Source organism: Hypanus sabinus, unplaced genomic scaffold, assembly GCF_030144855.1.
Source record: "Hypanus sabinus isolate sHypSab1 unplaced genomic scaffold, sHypSab1.hap1 scaffold_1605, whole genome shotgun sequence".
Classification (NCBI taxonomy): Eukaryota; Metazoa; Chordata; class Chondrichthyes; order Myliobatiformes; family Dasyatidae; genus Hypanus; species Hypanus sabinus.
The window spans coordinates 30,427-54,782 of NW_026779685.1; the positions used below are offsets into that span (position 1 = coordinate 30,427).

General features: G+C 51.5%; 1 protein-coding gene across 1 annotated transcript; it reads right to left on the reverse strand.

Annotated features, from left to right (window-relative positions):
• Positions 1–6,402: 6,402 nt before the first annotated feature.
• LOC132387182 (NACHT, LRR and PYD domains-containing protein 3-like) lies at positions 6,403–13,712 on the reverse strand. Its single transcript, XM_059959528.1, has 2 exons — positions 12,269–13,712; positions 6,403–6,586 (listed from the first exon to the last, which is right to left on the reverse strand). Exons 1-2 carry the CDS (start codon positions 13,666–13,668, stop codon positions 6,496–6,498), a joined length of 1,491 nt encoding a protein of 496 aa, XP_059815511.1. The 5' UTR covers positions 13,669–13,712; the 3' UTR covers positions 6,403–6,495.
• Between the last annotated feature and the right edge of the window lie 10,644 nt (positions 13,713–24,356).

Consider the following 24,356-nt stretch of genomic DNA (forward strand, 5'->3'; position numbering starts at 1 on the left):
CCGAGAGACCCCACAGTCGGAAAGGGGTCGGGGAGGAGAGACCCCACAGGAGGAAGGGGGACGGGGCCGAGAGATCCCACAGGAGGAAAGTGGACAGGGCCGAGAGATCCCACAGGGGGAAGGTGGACGGGGAAAAGATCCCACAGGAGGAAGGGGGACGGGCAGGAGAGACCCCACAGGAGGAAGGGGGACGGGGAGGAGAGACCCCAGAGGAGGAAGGGGGACGGCAGGAGAGACCCCACAGGAGGAAGGGGGACGGGCAGGAGAGACCCCACAGGAGGAAGGGGGACGGGGAGGGGAGACCCCACAGGAGGAAGGGGGACGGGGAGGAGAGTCCCCACAGGCGGAAGGGGGACGGGGAGGAGAGACACCACAGGAGGAAGGGGGACGGGCAGGAGGGACCCCACAGTAGGAAGGGGGACGGGCAGGAGAGTCCCCACAGGAGGATGGGGGACGGGCAGGAGAGTCCCCACAGGAGGATGGGGGACGGGCAGGAGAGATCACACAGGAGTAAGGGGGATGGGCAGGAGATCCCACAGGAGGAAGGGGGACGGGTAGGGGAGTTCCCACAGGAGGAAGGGGGACGGGGAGGGGAAATCCCAAAGGAGGAAGAGGGACGGGGTGCTGAGATCCCACAGGAGGAAGGTGGACGGGAAGGGGAGACCCCACAGGAGGAAGGGGGACGGGGCCGAGAGACCCCACAGGAGGAAGGGGGACGGGGAGGAGATATCCCACAGGAGGAAGGGGGACGGGTAGGTGATATCCCACTGGAGGAAGGGGGAAGGGGACGAGATCCCACAGGAGGAAGGGGGACGGGTCGAGAGACCCCACAGTCGGAAGGGGGTCGGGGAGGAGAGACCCCACAGGAGGAAGGGGGACGGGGCCGAGAGATCCCACAGGGGGAAGGTGGACGGGGAAAAGATCCCACAGGAGGAAGGGGGACGGGCAGGAGAGACCCCACAGGAGGAGGGGGGACGGGGAGGGGAGATCCCACAGGAGGAGGGGGGACGGGGAGGGGAGCCCCCACAGGAGGAAGAGGGACGGAGCCGAGAGACCCCACAGGAGGAAGTGGGACAGGGAGGAGAGACCCCACAGGAGAAAGGGGGACGGGGAGGAGAGATCGCACAGGAGGGAGGAGGAAGGGGACGAGACCCCACAGGGGGAGTGGCCGAGAGACCCCACAGGCAGAAGGGGGTCGGGGAGGAGAGACCCCACAGGAGGAAGGGGGACGGGGACGAGAGACCCCAAAGGAGAAAGGGGGACGGGGAGGAGAGACCCCACAGGGGAAAGGAGACGGGGAGGAGAGACCCCACAGGGGAAAGGGGGACGGGGAGGAGAGACCCCACTGGGGGTAGCGGGACAGGGAGGGGAGATCCCACAGGGGGAAGGGGGACGGGGAGCTGAGATCCACAGGAGGAAGGGGGACGGGGCCGAGAGACCGCACAGGAGGAAGGGGGACGTGGAGGAGAGACCCCACAGGAGGAAGGGGGACGGGGAGGAGAGATCCCACAGGAGGAAGGGGGAAGGTTACGAGATCCCACAGGAGGAAGGGGGACGGGGGGGAGGGATCCCACAGGGGGAAGCGAGACGGGGGGAGAGACCCCACAGGGGGAAGGGGGACGGGGAGGAGATACCACACAGCGGAAAGGGGACGGGGAGGAGAGACCCCAAAGGGGGAAGGGGGACGGGGAGGAGAGACCCCACAGGGGGTAGGGGGACGGGGAGGGGAGATCCCACAGGGGGAAGGGGGACAGGGAGGGGAGATCCCACAGGGGGAAGAGGGACAGAGAGGGGAGATCCCACAGGGGGTAGGGGCACGGGGAGCCCACAGGGGGAAGGGGGACGTGGAGGAGAGAGCCCACAGGAGGAAGGGGGACAGGGAGGAGAGACCCCACAGGAGGAAGGGGGACGGGGAGGAGAGACCCCACAGGAGGAAGGGGGACGGGGCCGAGAGACCCCGCAGGAGGAAGAGGGACGGGGAGGAGATATCCCACAGGAGGAAGGGGGACGGGGAGGTGATATCCCACTGGAGGAAGGGGGAAGGGGACGAGATCCCACAGGAGGAAGGGGGAAGGGGACGAGATCCCACAGGAGGAAGGGGGACGGGGCCGAGAGACCCCTCAGACGGAAGGGGGTCGGGGAGGAGAGACCCCACAGGAGGAAGGGGGACGGGGAGGAGAGATCCCACAGGAGGAAGGAGGAAGGGGACGAGATCCCACAGGAGGAAGGGGGAAAGGGCCGAGAGACCCCACAGGCGGAAGGGGGTCGGGGAGGATAGACCCCACAGGAGGAAGGGGGATGGTGAGGAGAGATCCCACAGGAGGAAGGGGGACGGGGAGGGGAGATCCCACAGGAGGAAGGGGACGGGGAGTAGATATCCCACAGGAGGAAGGTGGACGGGGAAGAGAGATTCCACAGGAGGAAGGGGGACGCGCAGGAGAGACCCCACAGGAGGAAGTGCGACGGGGAGGAGAGACCCCACAGGAGGAAGGGGGACTGGGAGGAGGGAACCCACAGGAGGAAGGGGGACGGGGAGGAGGTCCCACAGGAGGAAGGGGGACGGGGAGGAGGTCCCACAGGAGGAAGGGGGACGGGGAGGAGGTCCCACAGGAGGAAGGGGGACGGGGAGGGGAGATCCCAAAGGAGGAAGGTGGACGGGGAGGGTAGATCCCACAGGAGGAAGGGGGACGGGGGAGAGATCCCACAGGAGGAAGGGGGACGGGGGGGACAGATCCCACAGGGGGAAGGGGGACGGGGGGGAGAGATCCCACAGGGGGAAGGGGGACGGGGGGAGAGACCCCACAGGGGGAAGGGGGACGGGGATGAGAGACCCCACAGGGGGTAGGGGACGGGGAGGGGAGATCCCACAGGGGGAAGGGGGACAGGGAGGGGAGATCCCACAGTGGGTAGGGGCACGGGGAGCCCACAGGGGAAGGGGGACGTGGAGGAGAGAGCCCAAAGGAGGAAGGGGGACAGGGAGGAGAGACCCCAAAGGAGGAAGGGGGACGGGGAGGAGAGACCCCACAGGAGGAAGGGGGACGGGGCCGAGAGATCCCACAGGAGGAAGGGGGACGGGGAGGTGATATCCCACTGGAGGAAGGGGGAAGGGGACGAGATCCCACAGGAGGAAGGGGGACGGGGCCGAGAGACCCCACAGTCGGAAGGGGGTCGGGGAGGAGAGACCCCACAGGAGGAAGGGGGACGGGGCCGAGAGATCCCACAGGAGGAAGGTGGACGGGGCCGAGAGATCCCACAGGGGGAAGGTGGACGGGGAAAAGATCCCACAGGAGGAAGGGGGACGGGCAGGAGAGACCCCACAGGAGGAAGGGGGACGGGAGGAGAGACCCCACAGAATGAAGGGGGACGGGAAGGAGAGACCCCACAGGAGGAAGGGAGACGGGGAGGAGAGACCCCACAGGAGGAAGGGGGACGGAGCCGAGAGACCCCACAGGAGGAAGTGGGACAGGGAGGAGAGACCCCACAGGAGAAAGGGGGACGGGGAGGAGAGATCGCACAGGAGGGAGGAGGAAGGGGACGAGACCCCACAGGGGGAGTGGCCGAGAGACCCCACAGGCAGAAGGGGGTCGGGGAGGAGAGACCCCACAGGAGGAAGGGGGACGGGGACGAGAGACCCCAAAGGAGAAAGGGGGACGGGGAGGAGAGACCCCACAGGGGAAAGGAGACGGGGAGGAGAGACCCCACAGGGGAAAGGGGGACGGGGAGGAGAGACCCCACTGGGGGTAGCGGGACAGGGAGGGGAGATCCCACAGGGGGAAGGGGGACGGGGAGCTGAGATCCCACAGGAGGAAGGGGGACGGGGCCGAGAGACCGCACAGGAGGAAGGGGGACGTGGAGGAGAGACCCCACAGGAGGAAGGGGGACGGGGAGGAGAGATCCCACAGGAGGAAGGGGGAAGGTTACGAGATCCCACAGGAGGAAGGGGGACGGGGGGGAGGGATCCCACAGGGGGAAGCGAGACGGGGGGAGAGACCCCACAGGGGGAAGGGGGACGGGGAGGAGATACCACACAGCGGAAAGGGGACGGGGAGGAGAGACCCCAAAGGGGGAAGGGGGACGGGGAGGAGAGACCCCACAGGGGGTAGGGGGACGGGGAGGGGAGATCCCACAGGGGGAAGGGGGACAGGGAGGGGAGATCCCACAGGGGGAAGAGGGACAGAGAGGGGAGATCCCACAGGGGGTAGGGGCACGGGGAGCCCACAGGGGGAAGGGGGACGTGGAGGAGAGAGCCCACAGGAGGAAGGGGGACAGGGAGGAGAGACCCCACAGGAGGAAGGGGGACGGGGAGGAGAGACCCCACAGGAGGAAGGGGGACGGGGCCGAGAGACCCCGCAGGAGGAAGAGGGACGGGGAGGAGATATCCCACAGGAGGAAGGGGGACGGGGAGGTGATATCCCACTGGAGGAAGGGGGAAGGGGACGAGATCCCACAGGAGGAAGGGGGACGGGGCCGAGAGACCCCTCAGACGGAAGGGGGTCGGGGAGGAGAGACCCCACAGGAGGAAGGGGGACGGGGAGGAGAGATCCCACAGGAGGAAGGAGGAAGGGGACGAGATCCCACAGGAGGAAGGGGGAAAGGGCCGAGAGACCCCACAGGCGGAAGGGGGTCGGGGAGGATAGACCCCACAGGAGGAAGGGGGATGGTGAGGAGAGATCCCACAGGAGGAAGGGGGACGGGGAGGGGAGATCCCACAGGAGGAAGGGGACGGGGAGTAGATATCCCACAGGAGGAAGGGTGATGGGAAGGAGAGACCCCACAGGCGGAAGGGGTACGGGCAGGAGAGACCCCACAGGAGTAATGGTGACGGGGAGGAGAGACCCCACAGGAGGAAGGGGGACGGGGAGGAGAGACCCCACAGGCGGAAGGGGGACTGGGACGAGATCCCACAGGCGGAAGGGGGACGGGGTGGATAGATCCCACAGGAGGAAGGGGGACGGGGAGCTGATATCCCACAGGAGGAAGGGGGACGTGGAGGGGAGATCCCAGAGGAGGAAGGGGGACGGGGCCGAGAGACCCCACTGGAGGAAGGGGGACGGGGAGGAGAGACCCCACAGGAGGAAGGGGGACGGGGAGGAGAGACCCCACAGGAGGAAGGGGGACGGGGAGGGGAGATCCCAGAGGAGGAAGGGGGACGGGGAGGAGAGACCCCACAGGAGGAAGGGGGACGTTGAGGTGAGACCCCACAGGAGGAAGGGTGACGGGGAGGAGAGACCCCACAGGAGGAAGGGGGACGGGGCCGAGAGACACCACTGGAGGAAGGGGGACGGGGAGGAGAGACCCCACAGGAGGAAGTGGGACGGGGATGAGAGACCCCACAGGAGGAAGGGGGACGGGGAGGAGAGACCCCACAGGAGGAAGGGGGACGGGGAGGGGAGATCCCAGAGGAGTAAGGGGGACGGGGAGGAGAGACCCCACAGGAGGAAGGGGGACGGGGAGGAGAGACCCCACAGGAGGAAAGGGGACGGGTAGGAGAGATCCCACAGGAGGAAGGGGCCGAGATCCCACAGGAGGAAGGGTGAAGGGGCCGAGAGTCCCCACAGGCGGAAGGGGGTCGGGGAGGAGAGACCCCACAGGAGGAAGGGGGACGGGGAGGAGAGACCGCAAAGGAGGAAGGGGGACATGGAGGAGAGACCCCCCCAGGAGGAAGGGGTATTGGCAAGAGAGACCCCACAGGAAGAAGGGGGACGGGCAGGAGGGACCCCACAGGAGGAAGGGGGAGGGGGAGGAGATCGCACAGGAGGAAGGGGGACGGGGAGGGGAGATCCCACAGGTGGATGGGGGATGGGGAGGAGAGATCCCACAGGAGGAAGGGGGACGGGCAAGAGAGACCCCACAGGAGGAAGGGGGACGGGCAGGAGGGACCGCACAGGAGGAAGGGGGACTGGGAGGAGAGACCCCACAGGAGGAGGGGGGACGGGGAAGAAAGATCCCACAGGAGGAAGGGGGATGTGGAAGAAAGATCCCACAGGTAGAAGAACAATGGGTAGCAATCTCCGAGGAGGAGGATGTGAAATGTGGAAACCATAGACAGGGTGCAGGGGAGATTTACAAGGATGTTGCCTGGATTGGGGAGCATGCCTTATGAGAACAGGTTGAGTGAACTCAGCCTTTTCTCTTGGAGTGACGGGTTATGAGAGGTGATTTGATAGAGGTGTACAAGATAATGAGAAGCATTGATCATGTAGATAGTCAGAGTCTTCTCCCCAGGGTTGAAATGGCTAGCACGAGAGGGCATAGTTTTAACAATGGGCTGCTGGAGGCGAAAACTTTAAACTCCAGGATGGCTACATGGAGCTTAGAAATATAGAGCACTATGGGTAAAACCGAGATAATTCTAAGGTAGAAAAATGTTCAGCACGGCTTTGTGGGCCGAAGGACCTGCATTGTCCTGTATGTTTTCTGTGTGTCTACTGATCACATTCATTCTCAGTGTCAGACACCCAGTGACTGTAAACACAATCTCCCACAGTCTGGTACTTACCACAGTGTCTGTATTTTACACTCCGGGTTCCTCAGAGCCGCAGACACCAGTTTCACTCCTGAATCTCCCAGGTCATTATGCCCAAGTCTAAACACAAACAGACAGATTGATAAACAAACTGATTCAAACCGTGGGTCTGGGGGAATTTCTGTCACTCGGATATTTCAGGAAACATTAAACTGTCCAGTGAATCACTGATCGGAGTTCCCATCACTGTCAATGTCCCTCACTGCCCAGCTCCAGTGTATTTACCGAATGTCGGTAATTTCGTCTGTCGGTGTGACCCTCTAAACCCCACATATACTGTCCCATTCCCCAATGGAGAGAAAAGTGTTTCTGACCGAAATGCAGAAATGTCAATGGGACACAGCGAAATAGACCCACCCAAGCTAAAGGAATGGGGAAGAGAGATCCCACAGGAGGTAGGGGGTTGGGGAAGTGATCCCAGAGGAGGAAGGGGGATGGGGAAGAGAGATCCCACAGGAGGAAGGGGGACGGGGGGGAAGAGATCCCAAAGGAGGAAGGGGGATGGGGAAGCGAGATTCCACAGGAGGAAGGGGGTTGGGGAAGAGATCCCACAGGAGGAAGGTGGATGGGGAAGAGAGATCCCACAGGAGGAAGGGGGTTGGGGAAGACAGACCCCACAGGAGGAAGGGGGATGGGGAAGAGAGATCCCACAGGAGGAAGTGGGATAGGGAAGAGAGATCCTACAGGGGGAAGTGAGATGGGGAAGAGAGATCCCACAGGAGGAAGGGAGATGGGGAAGAGAGATCCCACAGGAGGAAGGGGGATAGGGAAGAGAGATCCCAAAGGAAGAAGCGGGATGGGAGAGAGAGATCCCACAGGAGGAAGGGTAATGGGGAAGAGATCCCAAAGGAGGAAGGGGGATGGGGAAGAGAGATCCCACAGGAGGAAGGGGGATGGGAGAGAGAGATACCACCAGAGGAAGGGGGATGGGGATGAGAGATCCCACAGGGTGAAAGTGGATGGGGGAGAGAAATCCCACAGAAGGAAGGGGAATGGGGAAGAGAGATCACATAGGATGATGGGGCATGGGGAAGAGAGATGAGACAGGAGGAAGTGGGTGGGGAAGTGAGATCAAACAGGAGGTTGGGGGATGAGTAGGGGAGATCCCATAGGAGGAAAGGGGATGCTGAGGAGAGATCCAACAGTTGGAAGGATGGGGGAGTGGGAACAGAGAGCCCAGAGGATGAAAGGGGGGTGGGAAAGCGAGATCTCACAGGAGGATTGCTACCTGTGCCACGTGCTAGTGAGGCTAGAAATAGGAAGATAATGCAGCTAAATACATGGCTGAGGGGATGATGCATGAGGGAGGGGTTCACGTTTCTGGACAATTGGGCTTTCTTCCAGGGGATGTGGGACCAGTTCGAATTGGACAGTTTGCACCTGAACTGGAGGGGACTAACATCCTTGTCGGTAGGTTAGCAAGTTCTGCTCCGGGGGTTTTAAACAAGGTTGCAGGGGGAGGGGAACCAGAGTGTTAGAGCAGATAGTGAGGTGGTGGAGGATAAGGGTCATGCGAGGACTGCTTCTATAGACAGATATCAATGGTTTGTATGTGATAGAAATGTTCTCAGGTGCATCTATTTCAATGCAAGGAGTATTGCAGGTAAGGCAGATGAGTTTAGATCGTGGATTGGCACGATGATATCGACATTATTGCTATTAGTAAGACTTGGTTTGCAGGAGGGTCAGGACTGGCAGCTTCATGTTCCGGGTTTCCATTGTTTCAGATGTGATAGAGGGGAGGGATGAAAGGGGGCGGAGTGGCATTACCAGTCAGGGGAATATCACAGCTGTGCGTAGACGGGACAGCCCGGAGGGTTCATCTACAGAGGCCATATGGGTGGAGCTGAGGAACGGGGAAGATGTGACCACACTAATAGGGTTGTATTATAGACCGCCCAGTAGTCAGAGAGAATTCGAGGAGCAAATCTGTAGAGAGGTAGCACACCAATGTAAGAAACAGAAAGTCATAATCGTAGGGGATTTTAACTTCCCACATATTGACGGGGACTCCCATTCTGAGAAAGGGTTAGATGGCGTGGAGTTTGTCAAATGTGTCAGGAAAGTTTTCTAAATCAATACATTGAGGTATCAACGAGAGAGGGTGCAGTACCTGATCTCCTATTAAGTAACCAGACAGGTCAGGTGACAGAAGTATGTGTCGGTGAACATTTTGGGTCCAGTGACCATAATGTCATTAGTTTCAAGATAATGATGGATGAGGATAGGACTGGTCCGCCAGTTAAGGTTCTGAATTGGAGAAGGGCCAATTTTGTGGAAATGAGAGAAGATCCGGGAAGAGTGGATTGGGATAAGTTGTTTTCTGGCAAGGATGTGTTCAGTAATTGGAACGCCTTCAAGGGTGAAATTTTGAGAGTGCAGAGTTTGCATGTTCCTGCCAAGATTAAAGGCAAAGTTAACAGGCAGAGGGAACCTTGGTTTTCAAGGGATATTGGCGATCTGCTTAAGTAGGTGTTTAGCAGCTATAGGAAACAAGGAACAAATGAGGTACTTGAAGAGTATAGAAAATGTAAGCAAATACTAAAGAAGGAAATCAGGAAGGCAAAATGAAGACATGAGGTTGCTTTGGCGGATAATGTGAAGGTAAACCCGAAGGGTTTCTACAAGTATATTAAGAGTAAAAGGATAGTAAAGGACAAAATTGGTCCCCTAGAAGTTCAGAGTGGTCGTCTCTGTGTGGAGCCTCATGAGATGGGGGAGATCTTAAACTGTTTTTTTGCGTCAGTGTTTACTCAGGAAACTGGCATAGCGGATATGGAATTAAGGGAAACAAACAGTAGTGTCATGGAACATATAGAGTTTAAAGAGGAGGAGCTGCTTGCTGCCTTACAGTGAATAAAGGTAGATTAATCCCCCGGGCCTGACGTGATATTCCCTCGGACCTTGAGAGAGACTTGTGTAGAAATTGCAGGGGCCCTGGCAGAAATATTTAAAATGTCCTCAGCCAGGGGTGTGGTGCCGGAGGATTGGAGGGTAGCTCATGTTGTTCTGTTGTTTGAAAAAGGCTCCAAAAGTACACCAGGTCATTACAGGCCAGTGAGCCTGACATCAGTAGTAGGTAAATTATTGGAAGGTGTTCTGAGAGATCGGATATACAAGGATTTGGACAGCCAAGGGCTGATAAAAGATAGTCAGCATGGCTTTGTGTGTGGTAGACCATGTTTAATGAATCCTGTAGTGTTTTTCGAGGATGTTACCAAGAATACATATGAAGGAAAGGCTGTGGATGATGTCTACATTGACTTTTGTAAGGCCGTTGACAAAGTTCCACATAAAAGGTTAGTTCTAAAGGTCCAGACACAAGGTATCCATGGAGAGGTTGTAAACTGGATTCGAATTGGCTGTGTGGGAGAAGACAGAGAGTGGTAGTGGATGATTGCTTCTCAGACTGGAGGCCTGTGACTAGTGGTGTGTCTCAGGGATCTGTGCTGGGACCATTGTTGTTTGTTGTCTGTATCAATTATCTAGATGATAATGAGATAAATTGTATCAACAGGTTTGCGGATGACACTAAGATGTAGGCATTGTGGACAGCGAGGAAGGCTTTCAAAGCTTGCAGAGGGATCTGAACCAACTGGAAGAATGGGCCAGAAAATGGCAGATGGAATTTAATGCAGACAAGTGTGATGTGTTCCATTTTGGAAGGACAAATCAAGGTACGACATACACGATAAACAGTAGGGCACTGAAGAGAGCGGAGGAACAAAGGGAGCTGGGGGTTCCGATACATAATTCCCTGAAAGTGGCATCACAGGGAGACAGGGTTGTAAAGAAGGCTTTTGGCATCCTGGCATTCATAAATCAAAGTACTGAGTATAGGAGTTGGAATATTATGGTGAGGTTGTATAAGACATTGGTGAGGCAAAATTTGGAGTATTGTGTGCAGTTCTGATCACCTAACTATAGGAAGGATATCAGTAAGTTTGAAAAAGTGCAGAGAAGATTTACTAGGATGTTGCCCGGTCTTCAGGAGTTGAGTTACAGGGAAAGATTGAACAGGTTACGACTTTATTCCTTGAAGTGCAGAAGAATGAGGGGAGATTTGATAGAGGTTTACAATATTATGAGGGTATAGACAGGGTAAATGCGAATAGGCTCTTTCCACATAGATTAGGAGAGATAAATATGAGAAGACATGACTTCAGCGTGAAAGGGGAAAGGTTTAGGGGGAGCATTAGGAGGAAATTCTTCACTGAGAATGTGGTGAGAGTGTGGAACGAGCTGCCATCTGATGTGGAAAATATGGACTCACTCTTAAGCTTTAAGAATAAATTGGATAGATACATGGATGGGAGAGGACTGGAGGGTTATGGACTGGGAGCAGGTCAATGGAACTAGCGGAATAAGGTTTCGGTACAGACTAGAAGGACCGAATGGCTTGTTTTCTGTGCTGTAGTGTTCTATGATTTTATGATTCTATGGGGAGGAGAGTTCCCACAAGCAAAAGGGGAATGGGGATGGGGAAGAGATCCCACAGGAGGTCGGGGGATGGGGAAGGGAGATCCCACAGCCGGCATGGGAGTGTGGAAGAGAGATCCCACAGGAGGATGAGGCATGGGGAAGAGAGATCCCACAGGAGGAAGGGGGATATAGACAGAAAATAAACAGGATGAAGGGGGAAGGGGTTAAGAGATCGGCCAGGAGGAAGAGGGATGTGGAACAGAGTTCCCACAGGAGGATGTGGGATTGGGAAGAGAAATCTCACAGGAGGAAGGGGGTCGGGGAAGAGAAATTCCACAGGACAATGGGGCATGCCAAAGAGAGATCCGACAGGAAGAATTCGATGGGGGAGAGAGATCCCACAGGAGGAAAGGGTATGGGGAAGAGAGTTCCAACAGCAGGAAGGGATAGGGAAGAGAAATCCATAGAAGGAAGGGGGATGGGGAAGAGCAATCTCACAGGAGCAAGGGGGATGGGGAAGAGAGATCCCACAGGAGGAAGAGGGATCGGGAGGAGAGATCCCACAAAAGGAAGGGGGATAGGGAAGAGAGATCTCACAGGAAGGGTGGTGGGGTGTGTGGACAAGACATCCCACAGGAGGATGAGGAAAGAGTAATAGAGAGTCCACGGGAGGAATGGGGATGGGGGCGAGATTCCAAAGAATGGAAGGGAGATTGGGATGAGAAGTCCCACAGGAGGATTCCAAGGGTAAACGATAATCCTACAAGACGAGAGGACGCAGACATTTTTTGTACGTGTGTGTTGGGTCTGAACAGAGGCCCAGAGGAGATGCGCCCTCGCTCTTTGCGTATCTGGAAGTGAGCAAAGTCACACACGGGGAAGGGCAGTGGGAGGACAATCTCACAATGGTATTTCTTTCCTTCTCACTGGGACAGTCTGCTGACGGTCTCTTGTCCCTCACCGGGAAGGGGTTGTGAATCTCTGACCCACCTGTTGCAGTCAGTGTCGGTCTGGGTGTCGGTAACAGTGAGAAGGAACATTGTCAATGGACGAGTCACAGGCAGCGAGAAACACGGCCATTCCTGTGATTTACTACCATTCAACCAATGGTCATTGTTCACTGATCTGATGAAGTCTCCAACATCCCTTCACAAGGAACCACAGAACCCTCCCGTCCTTGGGGAATTACTGACTGATCCCCTGGGCATTTGTCACAATTCTTCACAATCTGATTTACTACAAATTTACCAAAATTCCTTTACATTGAAACAACACAGTGGAACAGTTTCACAGATCAGAGTGAGAGATAAATCAAGTTACCTCAACTCCTGGCACTTATGCAACCCGGGTCCCAGCCGCTGTATTCCCTCATACTGAATGTGGCAGTTCTCCAGGTCGAGCTGTTTTATTGTATCACAGAGTCCGATGACATGAGACAGGACCGCGCAGTCAATCGGGGTCAGTGTCATTCCACTGAGTGAAAACCTTTCCACAGATCCCAGAGCGGCCTGAGCCAGTCCACGATTCTGAGACTCAAACAGGTAGTGCAATGTGTTCAGGAGGCTCCTTTTACCAGCTTCACTCTCCGTGTTTCCACTCTGGCGTTTAACCTCCTCCTTCACCCAGTCAATCACCCGGCAGGTTGTTTCATGAGGAAATGGACCCAGAAACTCCACCAGGCCCCGAGCTGTCATTGGGTTGGAGAGACCAGCAACAAAACGGAGAAATACCTCAAATCGCCCATCGGTCGTGTTGTGGGCTCCAGTGAGGAATTTCAGGATATTCCCGGGATGTGGATTCAGGAATTGTGCGACTGCAGCTACAAACTCTTGGATGGTGAGGTGTGGGAATGTGTACACCACGCTCCGGGCAGAATCCTCTCTCTCCAAAAGCTCCATCAGGAACCCGGACAGGAACTGGGAAGGCTGCAGATTGTAGTTGATCAAATCTCCACCTGTAAACACAATCTTCTTCTCGGACACTCCTCTGAAGGCCATCTGACCAACCCTGAGTAACACATCACGGGGGTTCTCAATCTCACGGCCATGGTTTTTCAGGATGTTGTAAATATAGTAGGAGTACAGTTGGGTGATGGTCTTGGGAACTCGCTGCGGGTCCCTGACTCTTTGTGTGAAGAAGGGGCCCAGTGCCAGAGCGAGGATCCAGCAGTAGGAGGGGTTGTAGCTCATGGTGTACAGGATCTCATTCTCCACCACGTGTTTGAAAACTGCTTCTGCCTCCGTCTGATCTTCAAAATACCTGATGAAATATTCCTTCCGTTCCTCACCAACAAATCCCAGGATTTCAGCCCAGACACTGATATCCGCCTTTTCCAATAAATGTAACGCAGTGGGACGGGTGGTCACCAGCACTGAACACCCTGGGAGCAGCTTGCCCTGGATTAAACTGTACACAATGTCAGACACCTTGCACTTGAATTCAGGATCTGTGTACTGTGATTCTGTGTCTCTCCGACCATCAACAAAGTTGATTTTGTCCTTGAATTCATCCAATCCGTCGAATATGAACAGCAGTCCCTCTGTGTGTTTCCAGACCTCTCCCAGGATATTCCCAAAGTAGGGATAATGATGCAGAATCAGTTCCTTCAGGTTTATTCTGCAGTTAATGGTGTTTAAATCCCGGAATTTGAAACTGAAGACAAACTGGAATTGTTGGTATATCTTCCCCGTGGCCCAGTCGTAAACAATCTTTTGTACCATTGTTGTTTTCCCGATCCCTGGGACTCCGGCCACTGCTGCGGACATCCCTGATTTGTTTCGAAAGAAATATCTTTGCAATTTTTGAACAAAGCTCTTCTTGAATAACTGATCAGTACGGATTTTTTCCAGCTTACTACGGAGATCTTTTTCTCTCCACTCCTCGTGGTCTCTGCCTCTTGCCAGCAGCTCATGTTCCACCAGTGTCCGATCTCGAACAGTAGAAATGACCGTGAGCTCAGCGTATCGATCAACCAGCTGGAAAACCTTCACCTTCTCCCTCATCAGGATCGTGTTCACTCTCAGTTTTTCAGTCTCTGTCCGCAGAGTCTCCTTGTGTTTCCTTCGAACATCTTAGGACGGACAGAAACATGTTGTCAATGCCTGATCTGATGAACATGGAGCTCCCGACATATACTCGTTAAAGACACTGTTTGGGTGAAATCGGGTGATCAGAGATTAGAGTGTCTGAAGATGAACGACGGCCCAGAAACATTTCTGATCTGACTCTGATCCGCTGTTAAAGGCTCCACTCTCCCCTCTGTTGGTAGTTTGCAGATTCCCCGGTGTTCCAGCGAGCACCAAGTGCACACGTGATTCTGGAGAGGAGAGTGTTGTGTGGAGAGGGTGGTTTCACTGCTTTCACTGCTCAGCTTCTGCTGAACTGTGCAACCCCGCAGAGGGTAACAGTGGGGGAGGGGGCATTTACTTGCTCTATTGACTTTCACTTCTCTCACAATGGACCCCATGTTCTTGACACTCCTTTAGGATTAAGCTGTCAGTGCTGAGTCACAGAAAAGGAACATAATTTCTGTTTCCTTTTCCAGGCTGAGCCAGTCACGGTGTAACACACCCCGCACTGGTCTACAGTCTCTAATTCTCCGAGGAGCTGGTACATGAACCCAGGCAATTCCCCGATGATGTGCGGAAGAGCTGGAACCTGAAGAGGATGGCAGTGGTAATGGGGAACTCTAAAGTCAGGAGGGCAGGCAGGCGATTCTGTGGACACCGATGGGACTTTGCCTCTCAGGTGCCATTGTCCGAAATGTTTCTGGACGCGTCCACAATATCCTGAGAAGTGAGGTTGAGCAGTCAGAAGTCATAACAAACATTGGTAACAACGACATAGGAAGAGAAAAGGGAGGAGGTCTGGAAAACAGAACACAGGGAGTTAGGAAAAAAGCTGAGGAACAGGACCTCAAAAGTAGTGATCTCAGGATTGCTGCCTGTGCCACCCGACAGTGGCAATAGAAATAGAATGACGTGGCAGAGAAATGTGTGGCAGAGCATTTGGAGCAGGGGGCAGGAATTCAGATTTCTGGATAATTGGGACCACTTCCGGGGCAGGTAGGACCTGTACAAAAGGCACAGGTTGCACGTGAATCTGATGAGGACCAATATTCTTACGGGCAGATTTACTGGAGCTGTTGGGAGTGTTTTAACCTAAAATGGCCGGGGGACTGGAACTAGGACGATAAAGCTGTGGATGAACCAGCGGTTTTACAAGTAGATGATGGGTTTAACATGAATGTTAGGGTGGACAAGCCAATGAATGGGTTCAAATACAGACAGAGCAAACTGTTAAATTGTACCGCATAGACAAAATTCAAAAGGGTGGAGATGCCGGACTAAACGCATTATATTTAAATGCACGCATCATTTAGAATAAGGTGGACAAATTCTTGGCGCAGTTAGAGATTGTTGTGGGCATCACTGAGTCGTGGCTGAAAGAAGACCATAGTTGGAAGCTTAATGTTAAAGGATAAACGTCTTGTCGAAAGACAGGCAGGAAGGCATAGTTGGTGGTGGTGTGGCTGTGTTGGTTCAAGATGGAGTCACATCTTGATAATGAGGTTACATAGGGTTAGAGAATGTTGAATCTTTGTGGGTGGAGATGAGAAACTACAGGGGTTAAAAAAGCTTTATGGGAATCTTATATTGGTCTGCAAATAGTAGCGAAGGTGTGGGTTTGAGATTGCAAAGGGAGCTGGGAAAGGCGTGTCATCAAGGTGATGACATAACTCAATATGCACGGGGAATTAGAAAATCCAAAAAACTTCAGGAGTTGGATCAGAAGAGAGGGAATTTATTGATTACCTACGAGAGCGCGTTTTAGAGCAGCTTGTGCTTGAGACTACTCAGGAAATTTCTGTCTTTGATTGGGTGTTATGTAATAGCTCGGATCTTATAAGGAAGCTTAATGCAAAAAAACACAGAACTGGTAGTGATCATAATATGAGTGAATTCATACTGCAGTTTGAGGGGAAGAAGCATAACTTATGGTATCAGTATCACTATGGAATAAAGCGAATTACAGAGGCATGAGAGAGAAGCTTACCCATGTAGATTGGAGAAGGATACTAGTGGAGATGACGGCACAGCAGAGATGGCTGAAGCTTCTGGGAATAGGTCTCAAGTTGCAGAATGGATACGGCCCACGGAGGAAGAAGTTCTCAAGTGTCACGTGCAGGCAACCATGGGTGACAAAGGAAGTTAAGGATTGCATAAAAGCCAAGGAAAGGGCGTACAAGATAACAAAAGTGAGGGAAAGTTGTATTAATAGACAACCTTTAAAATCCAACAAAAGGCAACTAAAAAAAGCGATAAGAAGGGAAAAAGATGAAATATGAGGGCAGAAAAGCCAATAATATAAAGCAGGATAATAAACACCTTTTTCAGGAATATAAAGAGTAAAAGGGAGGTGAGAGTTGATACTGGAAAATGATGTCGGTGAGATAGTAATGGTGGACAAACAAATGGCAGAATAGCTTAATGTGCTTTGCATATATCCTCACTGTGAAAGACGCTAGCAACATGCAGTGGTCTGCGAGGGACAGGCAATAGGAGTGAGTGCCATTGCTATTACAAAAGAAAAACATCTCGGCATACTGAAAGCTCTTAAGGTGCAAAGTCACCTGGGCCAGATGGACTACATCCCAGAGATCTGAGAGAGATTGCTGAAGGGATGACGGATGGATTGGTCATGATCTTTGAAGAATCACTTGATTTGGGCATGGTCCCGGAGGACTGGAAGATTGACATTGTCACTCTAGTCTTTACGAAGGGAGGAAGGCAAAAGAAGGAAAATTATCGGCCAGTTAGCCAAACCTCTGCGATGGGAAAGAATTGGAGTCTCTTACTAAGGTTGAAGTTTCGAGGTACTTTGAGATTAATGACAAAATAAGTTAGCAATGGTTCTGTTAGATTTCAAGTTGGTAGTAAGAAGCAGGCTGGACTAAGGAGAGTCTTTGGATGCCATTTACTTGGATTTTCAGAAGGCATTTGATAAGCTGCCACACATGAGTCTGCTTACCCAGATAAAAATCTATGGCGTCACAGGAAAGATACCGGAACGTGGAGCGGAATTGCTGACAGGCAGCAGACAGCGGGTGGGAATAAAAGGGGCCTTTTTCTGATCCGCTGCCAGTGACCGGTGGTGTTCCTCAGGGATCGGTATTGGGACCCTTGTTTTTCAGATTGTTTGTCAAATATTTAGATGATGGAATAAATGTATTTGTGGCAACGTTTGCGGATGATACAAAGATAGGCAGAGAGGTCGGTACAGCAATTGCAACAGGACAGAGGCCGAAGGGAATGTCTGTTAATCAAACTCATAGAGGCCTCTGGGTACAGATCCCGAGATCGGGAAGCTTCCGGGTGTTGTGACAAATGCAAATTGCTTCCTGTCCTTCAGCCACAGCAACAAAAACCTGTCTTCCAGATTCTGACCGTCTCTAAACAGGCATGTAAAGACATGTGTTCAGAAATAAGCGCTCACCTTTCAGATGCTTGGGCACTTCAGAGAAACCCCGCTCAGTTTCCATGTAGGCGAACTGGCCGTTACCTGTTCAAACAGATTAACCTGCATGAAGTCTGTTCTATATAATACTATAAATTCATCAGCACTTACATCTCTAACACACAGTATATTGTTCACCGTACCTCGTTCCCGTATTTCATCCAATATTCTGCTCAGCTTCGGTAAATGGTGATGTAGTTTCACATAGGATTCCCACATCATTCTCCGGGCCCCGGAGCCCTTCTCCATCACCAGATCCAGGAGCTGTTTGGAAGCGCCCGCTCGGTTTCCCTTCTCCGCGAGCTCAGCCACGCTCTTTAATGAACAATGGGGAATATATTGAGGAGTGGAGGGATGGGTGCAAATCTACCCTGAGCATGGACTGACCCAGCATATTTTGCAGGACAAAGATTGAAGAGCCATTGAAGTTTTCGTTGCAGGAAAGAGATTTTAAAAGTAGTTAGTGTGGTCAGTCATGACTTTCTGAATCCCACAGATTGCAGAGTACTTACCCATCTGGCAAGGTTTAAAAGGAGCAGACATAGTGTTAGTGAGCCAGAGATAGAGTAGATTATTGATACTTCGTGTCAGGGAGGGCTCAGTGAGGAGAGGCAGAGGATTTAGGTAGATCTTGGGTAATATTTCTTTTCTTTTTTTCACGGTTATAACAGTGGGAATGCCAAGCAGATAGTGGGATGCTCTTCCTATTGGGTGCGGCAAGACAGGGAGACCTCCAGTGTCGCTGACAACTGCACCTTCGGGAATTTCATCCAACTGCAGCTTCTTACAGACTGTGCTGAGGAATTGGAGATGGAGCTGGATGAACCCGGGTTCACTCGGGGGGCTGAGGTTGACTGACAGACTGTACAGGGAGGGAGCTGGACGAAGGACACAGGCAACTGGGTGACGTCAGCGGGGTAAGGGAACAGGACACAGGCAACTGGGTGATGTCAGCTGGGGAAGCGGGGGTATGTGTAAGAAGAGGATAGACAGCCACTGAAGAAAACCCTCTATAACAGGTATATGGCTTTCTGTTTCGGGGTGTGACCTCACAGAGGAAAGCCACAGTGATTATGCCTCTGGCACTGAGTTTGGCTTTGTGACTCGGAAGGGATGAGAAGTGCTGAGCTGCACTGACAGGGGGAGTTCAATGTCAGGAGAACAGACTGGAGATTCTATTTACGAGAACAGGATTTTTGGATGGTGTGTTACCAAGGTCAGTGATATCTTGTATCGACACTGAAACTGTCTTAAGGGCAGTATGACCAGGTCTTGGTCCACGCTGGTACCAATGACAAGAGTAGGAAGTGTGATGAGATCCTGCAGTGATACAGATCCAAAATTTCTTGAAAGTGTTATCGAAGTTAGATGGCGTTGTAAAGCTTTTCGGACATGGGGCTTCATAAATCAAAATATTGAATACAGAAGTTGGGATATTATGTCGAAACTGATGTTGCAGAGGCTAATTTGAAGCAATGTGTACACCTACCTCTCGGAAGGATATCAATAAGATTGAACGAATGCAGAATAAAATACAGATTGTTACCAGGAGTTGAGGATCTATAGAGAAAGTGTGAATAGGTTAGGACATTACTCCATAGAATGTAGGAGGACCATGAGAGATGTGAAAGAGATATACACATTTATAAAAGCTATAGAGAGAGTTAGTGTGAAAATGCATTTATTACTGAGGTTGAGTGAGACTGGAATTAGAGATCATAGGGTAATGATGACAGGTGAAGGGCAAAGTGAAGGGGAACCTGTTCACTCAGAGGTTGCTGAAGAGCGCGGAGCGTGCTGCCATCTTAATTAGTCGATGTACATTCGAGTTGATTACTTAAGATCAGTTTGGATAAGTTCATTCAATGGGGGAGTTTTGGACGTCTCCAGTCCGGGTTCAGATCAATGGGACTAAGCAGATAATAGGTCGGTGTGGGCTAGATGGGCAGAAGAGCCTGTTGCTGTACTGTAGTGTTTGATGACTATGACTAGGTGAAACTATGGCCGGTTCACTGTTGATTTTTGCCAGGGTAATGCCTGGTGAACCGCAGCAGCTTCACCCTTCACTGCCAGGCTCCATGAGGGGTCCAGTGCCAGCCAACAGCTGGAAACTGGCAGTGAGGAGCAGCCAGCAAACTCAGGACTATTGTGTATGTGTGACAGACCAAAGGCGACTGGTGATAATGTTGAGTAAGAAGTTTGGACTGAAATTGTCAGCTGCCTCACGTGGAATGTCGTGTTCAGTATGGTGTCTGGCTCTTCACTAATATTCATTCTGGGTGGTAATAGGTGAACGCACTCCAGTAGCACGAGGACCATTTGGAAAGCTGTTTCTTTGTAATTCTATGTTAGCTGTAGATGCTTGGAATATTTTCAGTGGCACTAATGTTGCACTTCCCATGTTAACTGTATATGCTGTGGTAATTACAAACTCAAATTGGAAGTCACAAGGTAACAGAAACATGAGGCATGTTGGGATATTGATCAAAAAAGGGTCAGCATTTCAAATGAGAGACGATAGTCAGTGTTGCCTGAGTTGAAAATGGGGTTGAAGGTAGACTGAGAATGAGCTGAGAAATAAGTCACTATATATTTGATTTGTGGGAAACCCGTGGGTCATGAGAAGAGCACAGATTGGTGAATGGCCATTAAGGTCGAACATTGGGAACATGGTGTAATGTCAGAGAGAGTGGTGTAACGTGGTTCTCTGTCCACTTGCAATGTCCGTCGAGTATTACATCACTAAATTCACCAGTATCCTAATCTGTCTATAAATGAATGTGATCAGCAAACTGGAGAGAGGCGTGTATTGGTTCCGGATAAAGGTTCCGGATTTTCGCAGAGGAAAACTTTTTTCTTGATGTTCACCACAGGCATTACAGGATTTTCACAGCCGAGAGGTGCCGTTACACCGGTTCTGTCGGTCTGTGTTAGATTCAGTAGAATCTACACTCAGCCTATGTTCCAACCACTTACGTGATACTCTCGCTCATTGAAATGATGATCATGAGTTAGCATGAAACCGACTTCCTCCACACCCTGCTCAATCGCCTGCTCCAGTCGCTCCATGTAGAAACTCGTCAACTGGAACAGTTGGTGATCCTCACAATTTGACAGGAAGGCGGAGATGGCGGAGTTCAGATCTGTAGTCGGTCATAGAACATAAAATAGTAGAGTGTAGCATGCGTAAGCGGACACGATGCCATTTTAAACCGATCCCATCTTCAGGAACATGATCAATGTCCCTCCGTTCCCGGCCAACTCATGAGTTCAAACACCTCTCAGACGCTGCTGAGTATCTGTTTCCAGTCTCTCCCTCGGCAGCTCATTCCAGACACCGATCACTCTCTGTGGAAAACATGCACCCTAAATCCCCTTTAAACTTTAGCATCTAAACTTAAACCTGTTACCTCAGGTTTTTGTGGTGAAACTCGTCTGCACCCTCTACAGACCCTCCACATCATTCTCGATTTATGCACAATACTGAAATTGTCACTTAACCAACGCGTATCCAGTTACAGTCTAACTTTAACAAATACCTCAACTCATCGTTAGCACACTACCAATTGTGTTGCCACCTTCAGGGAGCTGTGCACATCCATCACAAGACCCGACAGTACATCAATCTTATTATCAGTCCCAACATTCACCGTGCACATTGCTCGCGAATTTGACCTCTCACATTTGCCTGAATTATCTGTACATAGGAACATAAGAACATAAGAGATAGGAGCAGGAATAGGCTAATCGGCCCCTCAAGCCTGCTCCGCCATTCAACAAGATCATGGCTGATCCAATCTTAACTCTAGTTTTCACCGAATCCCACAAGGCAACAGAGCCAACCAACAGGGCACCATGCCGACCATTTTATTTTATTATTTATCCCGCCCAGACCCATGTGATCACCCGGGGGAAAGAAAAACAATTTGCCAATTGAGGAGAAAAAATCTGGAAAATACCTCTCCGACCCATCCAGGCTATCGAAAACTGGTCCAGGAGATCACATGGCTGATCTAAACCTAGCCTCACGTCCACTTACCTGCTTGCTCACCGTATCCCCTAATGCCATTTTTATCCAGGAAAGTGTCTATCTCCATTTTGAATTTATTGAGTGTTTTCGCTTCCACAGCTATCTGGGGCAGTAAAATCCACAGCCCCACTACCCTCTGAGTGAAGAAATTTCTCCGGATCTCAGTCCTGGAATGGCATCCCATTATTTTAAGATTATGACCCCTAGTCCTAGTTTCACCCATCATTGGGAACATTCTCCCAGCATCCACCCGATCAAGCCCCTTCACAATCCTATATGTTTCAATAAGATCGCCTCTCATTCTTCGGATCTCCAATGAGTAGAGTCCCAATCTACTCAACCTCTCATCATACATCAACCCACCCATCCCCGGAATTAACCTAGTGAACCTTCTCTGCACTGCCTCGAGAGCCAGTATGTCCTTTCTTAAATATGGACACCAGAACTGCACGCAGTACTGCAGGTGTGGTCTCACCAATACCCGGTACAACTGCAGTAAGACCTCCCTGTTCTTATACTCCATCCCCCTTGCAATAAAATCCAGCATTCCATTGGCCTTCTTGACCACCTGCTGCACTTGCATACTAACTTTTTGTGTTTCCTGCACCAGGACCCCCAGATCCCTTTGCACAGAAACACTTTCCAGTTTCTCTCCATTTAGATAATAACTTGCTCTATTATTTTTCCTGCCAAAGTGAAAGACCTCACACTTGTCAGTATTATATTTCATCTGCCAAATGTCTGCCCAATCACTCAGCCTATCTATGTCCCCCTGCAGGGTTTCAATGTCCTCCGCACTCATTACACTCCCTCCCATCTTTGTGTCATCAGCAAACTTCGATACGTTGCACTTAGTCCCTTTCTCCAAATCATGAATATAGATTGTAAAGAGTTAGGGTCCCAACACCGACCCCTGCGGAACACCACTAGTCACCAACTGCCAGTCTGAGAATAAACCATTTATCCCAACTCTCTGTTTTCTGTTAGAAAGCCAATCCTCCACCCATGCCAGAATATTATCCTCAATCCCATGATTTTTTACTTTAAGTAATAATCATTGGTGTGGCACCTTGTCAAATGCCTTTTGGAAGTCCAAATACAACACATCCACTGATTCTCCTTTATCTACCCTATATGTTATGTCCTCAAAGAACTCCAACAAATTTGTCAAACGTGACTTCCCTTTTGTAAAGCCATGCTGACTTTGTCCTATTAAGCTATGTGTATCCAAATGCCCTGTTACTGTTTCCTTAATTATCGATTCCAACATTTTGCCAACCACAGATGTTAGGCTAACTGGCCTATAATTCCCAGCCTTCTGTCTATTGCCCTTTTTAAATAAAGGATTTACGTTAGCATTTTTCCAATCTGCCGGGACCATTGCCGAGTCCAGCGAGTTTTGAAAAATTATCACTAATGCATCCACAATCCCGACCGCCACTTCCCTTAAGACCCGAAGACGCAAGCCATCCGGTCCAGGGGATTTATCCACCTTCAGTCCCATTAATTTATCAAGTACCATTTCCTTGGTGATTTGAATCGTAGTTAGCTTCTCTCCCCCTAGAGCCCCCTGTCTATCCAGTGTTGGGATATTTTGTGTGTCCTCTACTATAAAAACTGATACAAAACTGTTACAAACTGATACAAAACTGTACATGGTGACTCTCTGTTCCTATTTCTAACTGGATGCTGAACACTTTGAAAACAGTCCCAAATTTATTCATCTCCTCCAACTCTGTAAATCAACGAATAAGTCCACCCAGTATATGATTAACCTGTTTGATTCACACACACGACGCATGGCGAAACAGTGATCCTTGCGAACACTACTGGTCACAGACCTTCAGCCAGAACAACGCTCCTCTGGTGCTGACTCCATTTTATGTACCCAAGACAGCTTTGAAATCAACTTACAGATCCTCAGCCTGAAACGTTGAAGGTTATTTTTTTCTCTGTAGGTGCTTCCGGACCTGCTGAGTTCCTCCAGCATTTTGTACGATGCCCTCTCCACTTATTATTTTGTTTTACTTTAATCCTATTCGCCAAGGACATTTCATTGCTTCAGTAGCCCCACCCCCCCACCCCAGATTCCCTGTGTACAATTTCTCTTGTTCACCGTCTCCTGCACCCAGCCCGTCCTCCCTCAATATAACGTCCTTTCTCGGCCACAGAAAAACAAACACCGGGAACTCCCTCACCTCCATTGTGCAACAACCTGTTAATCTGGGGAGAATTCACCATTGCCCTTCCAAACAGAAAACAACATCTGTTTCTCTCAATGGCTGTCGGAGGCATTTCCCACATCAGGGCGTACCGAATGCTGACGGAAATTCTATCTGTTCCCTCGACTGTTACATTGCCCGCTGTTGTATTCCTGTCTGAGTGTTACCCACTCCCAACTTATTCAGGGGCTCCTTCTCCTTTCTCTCAGGTGAAGATTTGTGCGGTGAGCAGAGTGATTCAACTTTCCGGTTGTTAGGTCCCTGCGCTGGACCTGGTGAATTGTTCCAGTGCTCAAGGTCGCTTTAACAGGTGGAACAATGACCCCGTTTGTTGGCACTCTTTTGCCCAGTTATCGCCCAAGTTTATCCCTCTGAACTATTGATAATTTGACTACACGTGCACCATAAGGACAGAGTTTTAATGAGAATGAGCTCAGTGAACATACCTGTGTCCATTCTGAGTCTGACTGAGGTTGGTTGATCGTCGTTTTCTTGTCTGCCGTCTGGGTGGCAGAAAGCTCCACCTGCTGGCAGTGACCTGAATTACACAAATAAAGGAGTGAGTCAGTTACTCTGCCCTTCATAATATAAACCATATTTGTAAGGTCACTGCTCACTCTCCTACATTTCAGGGAGCAAA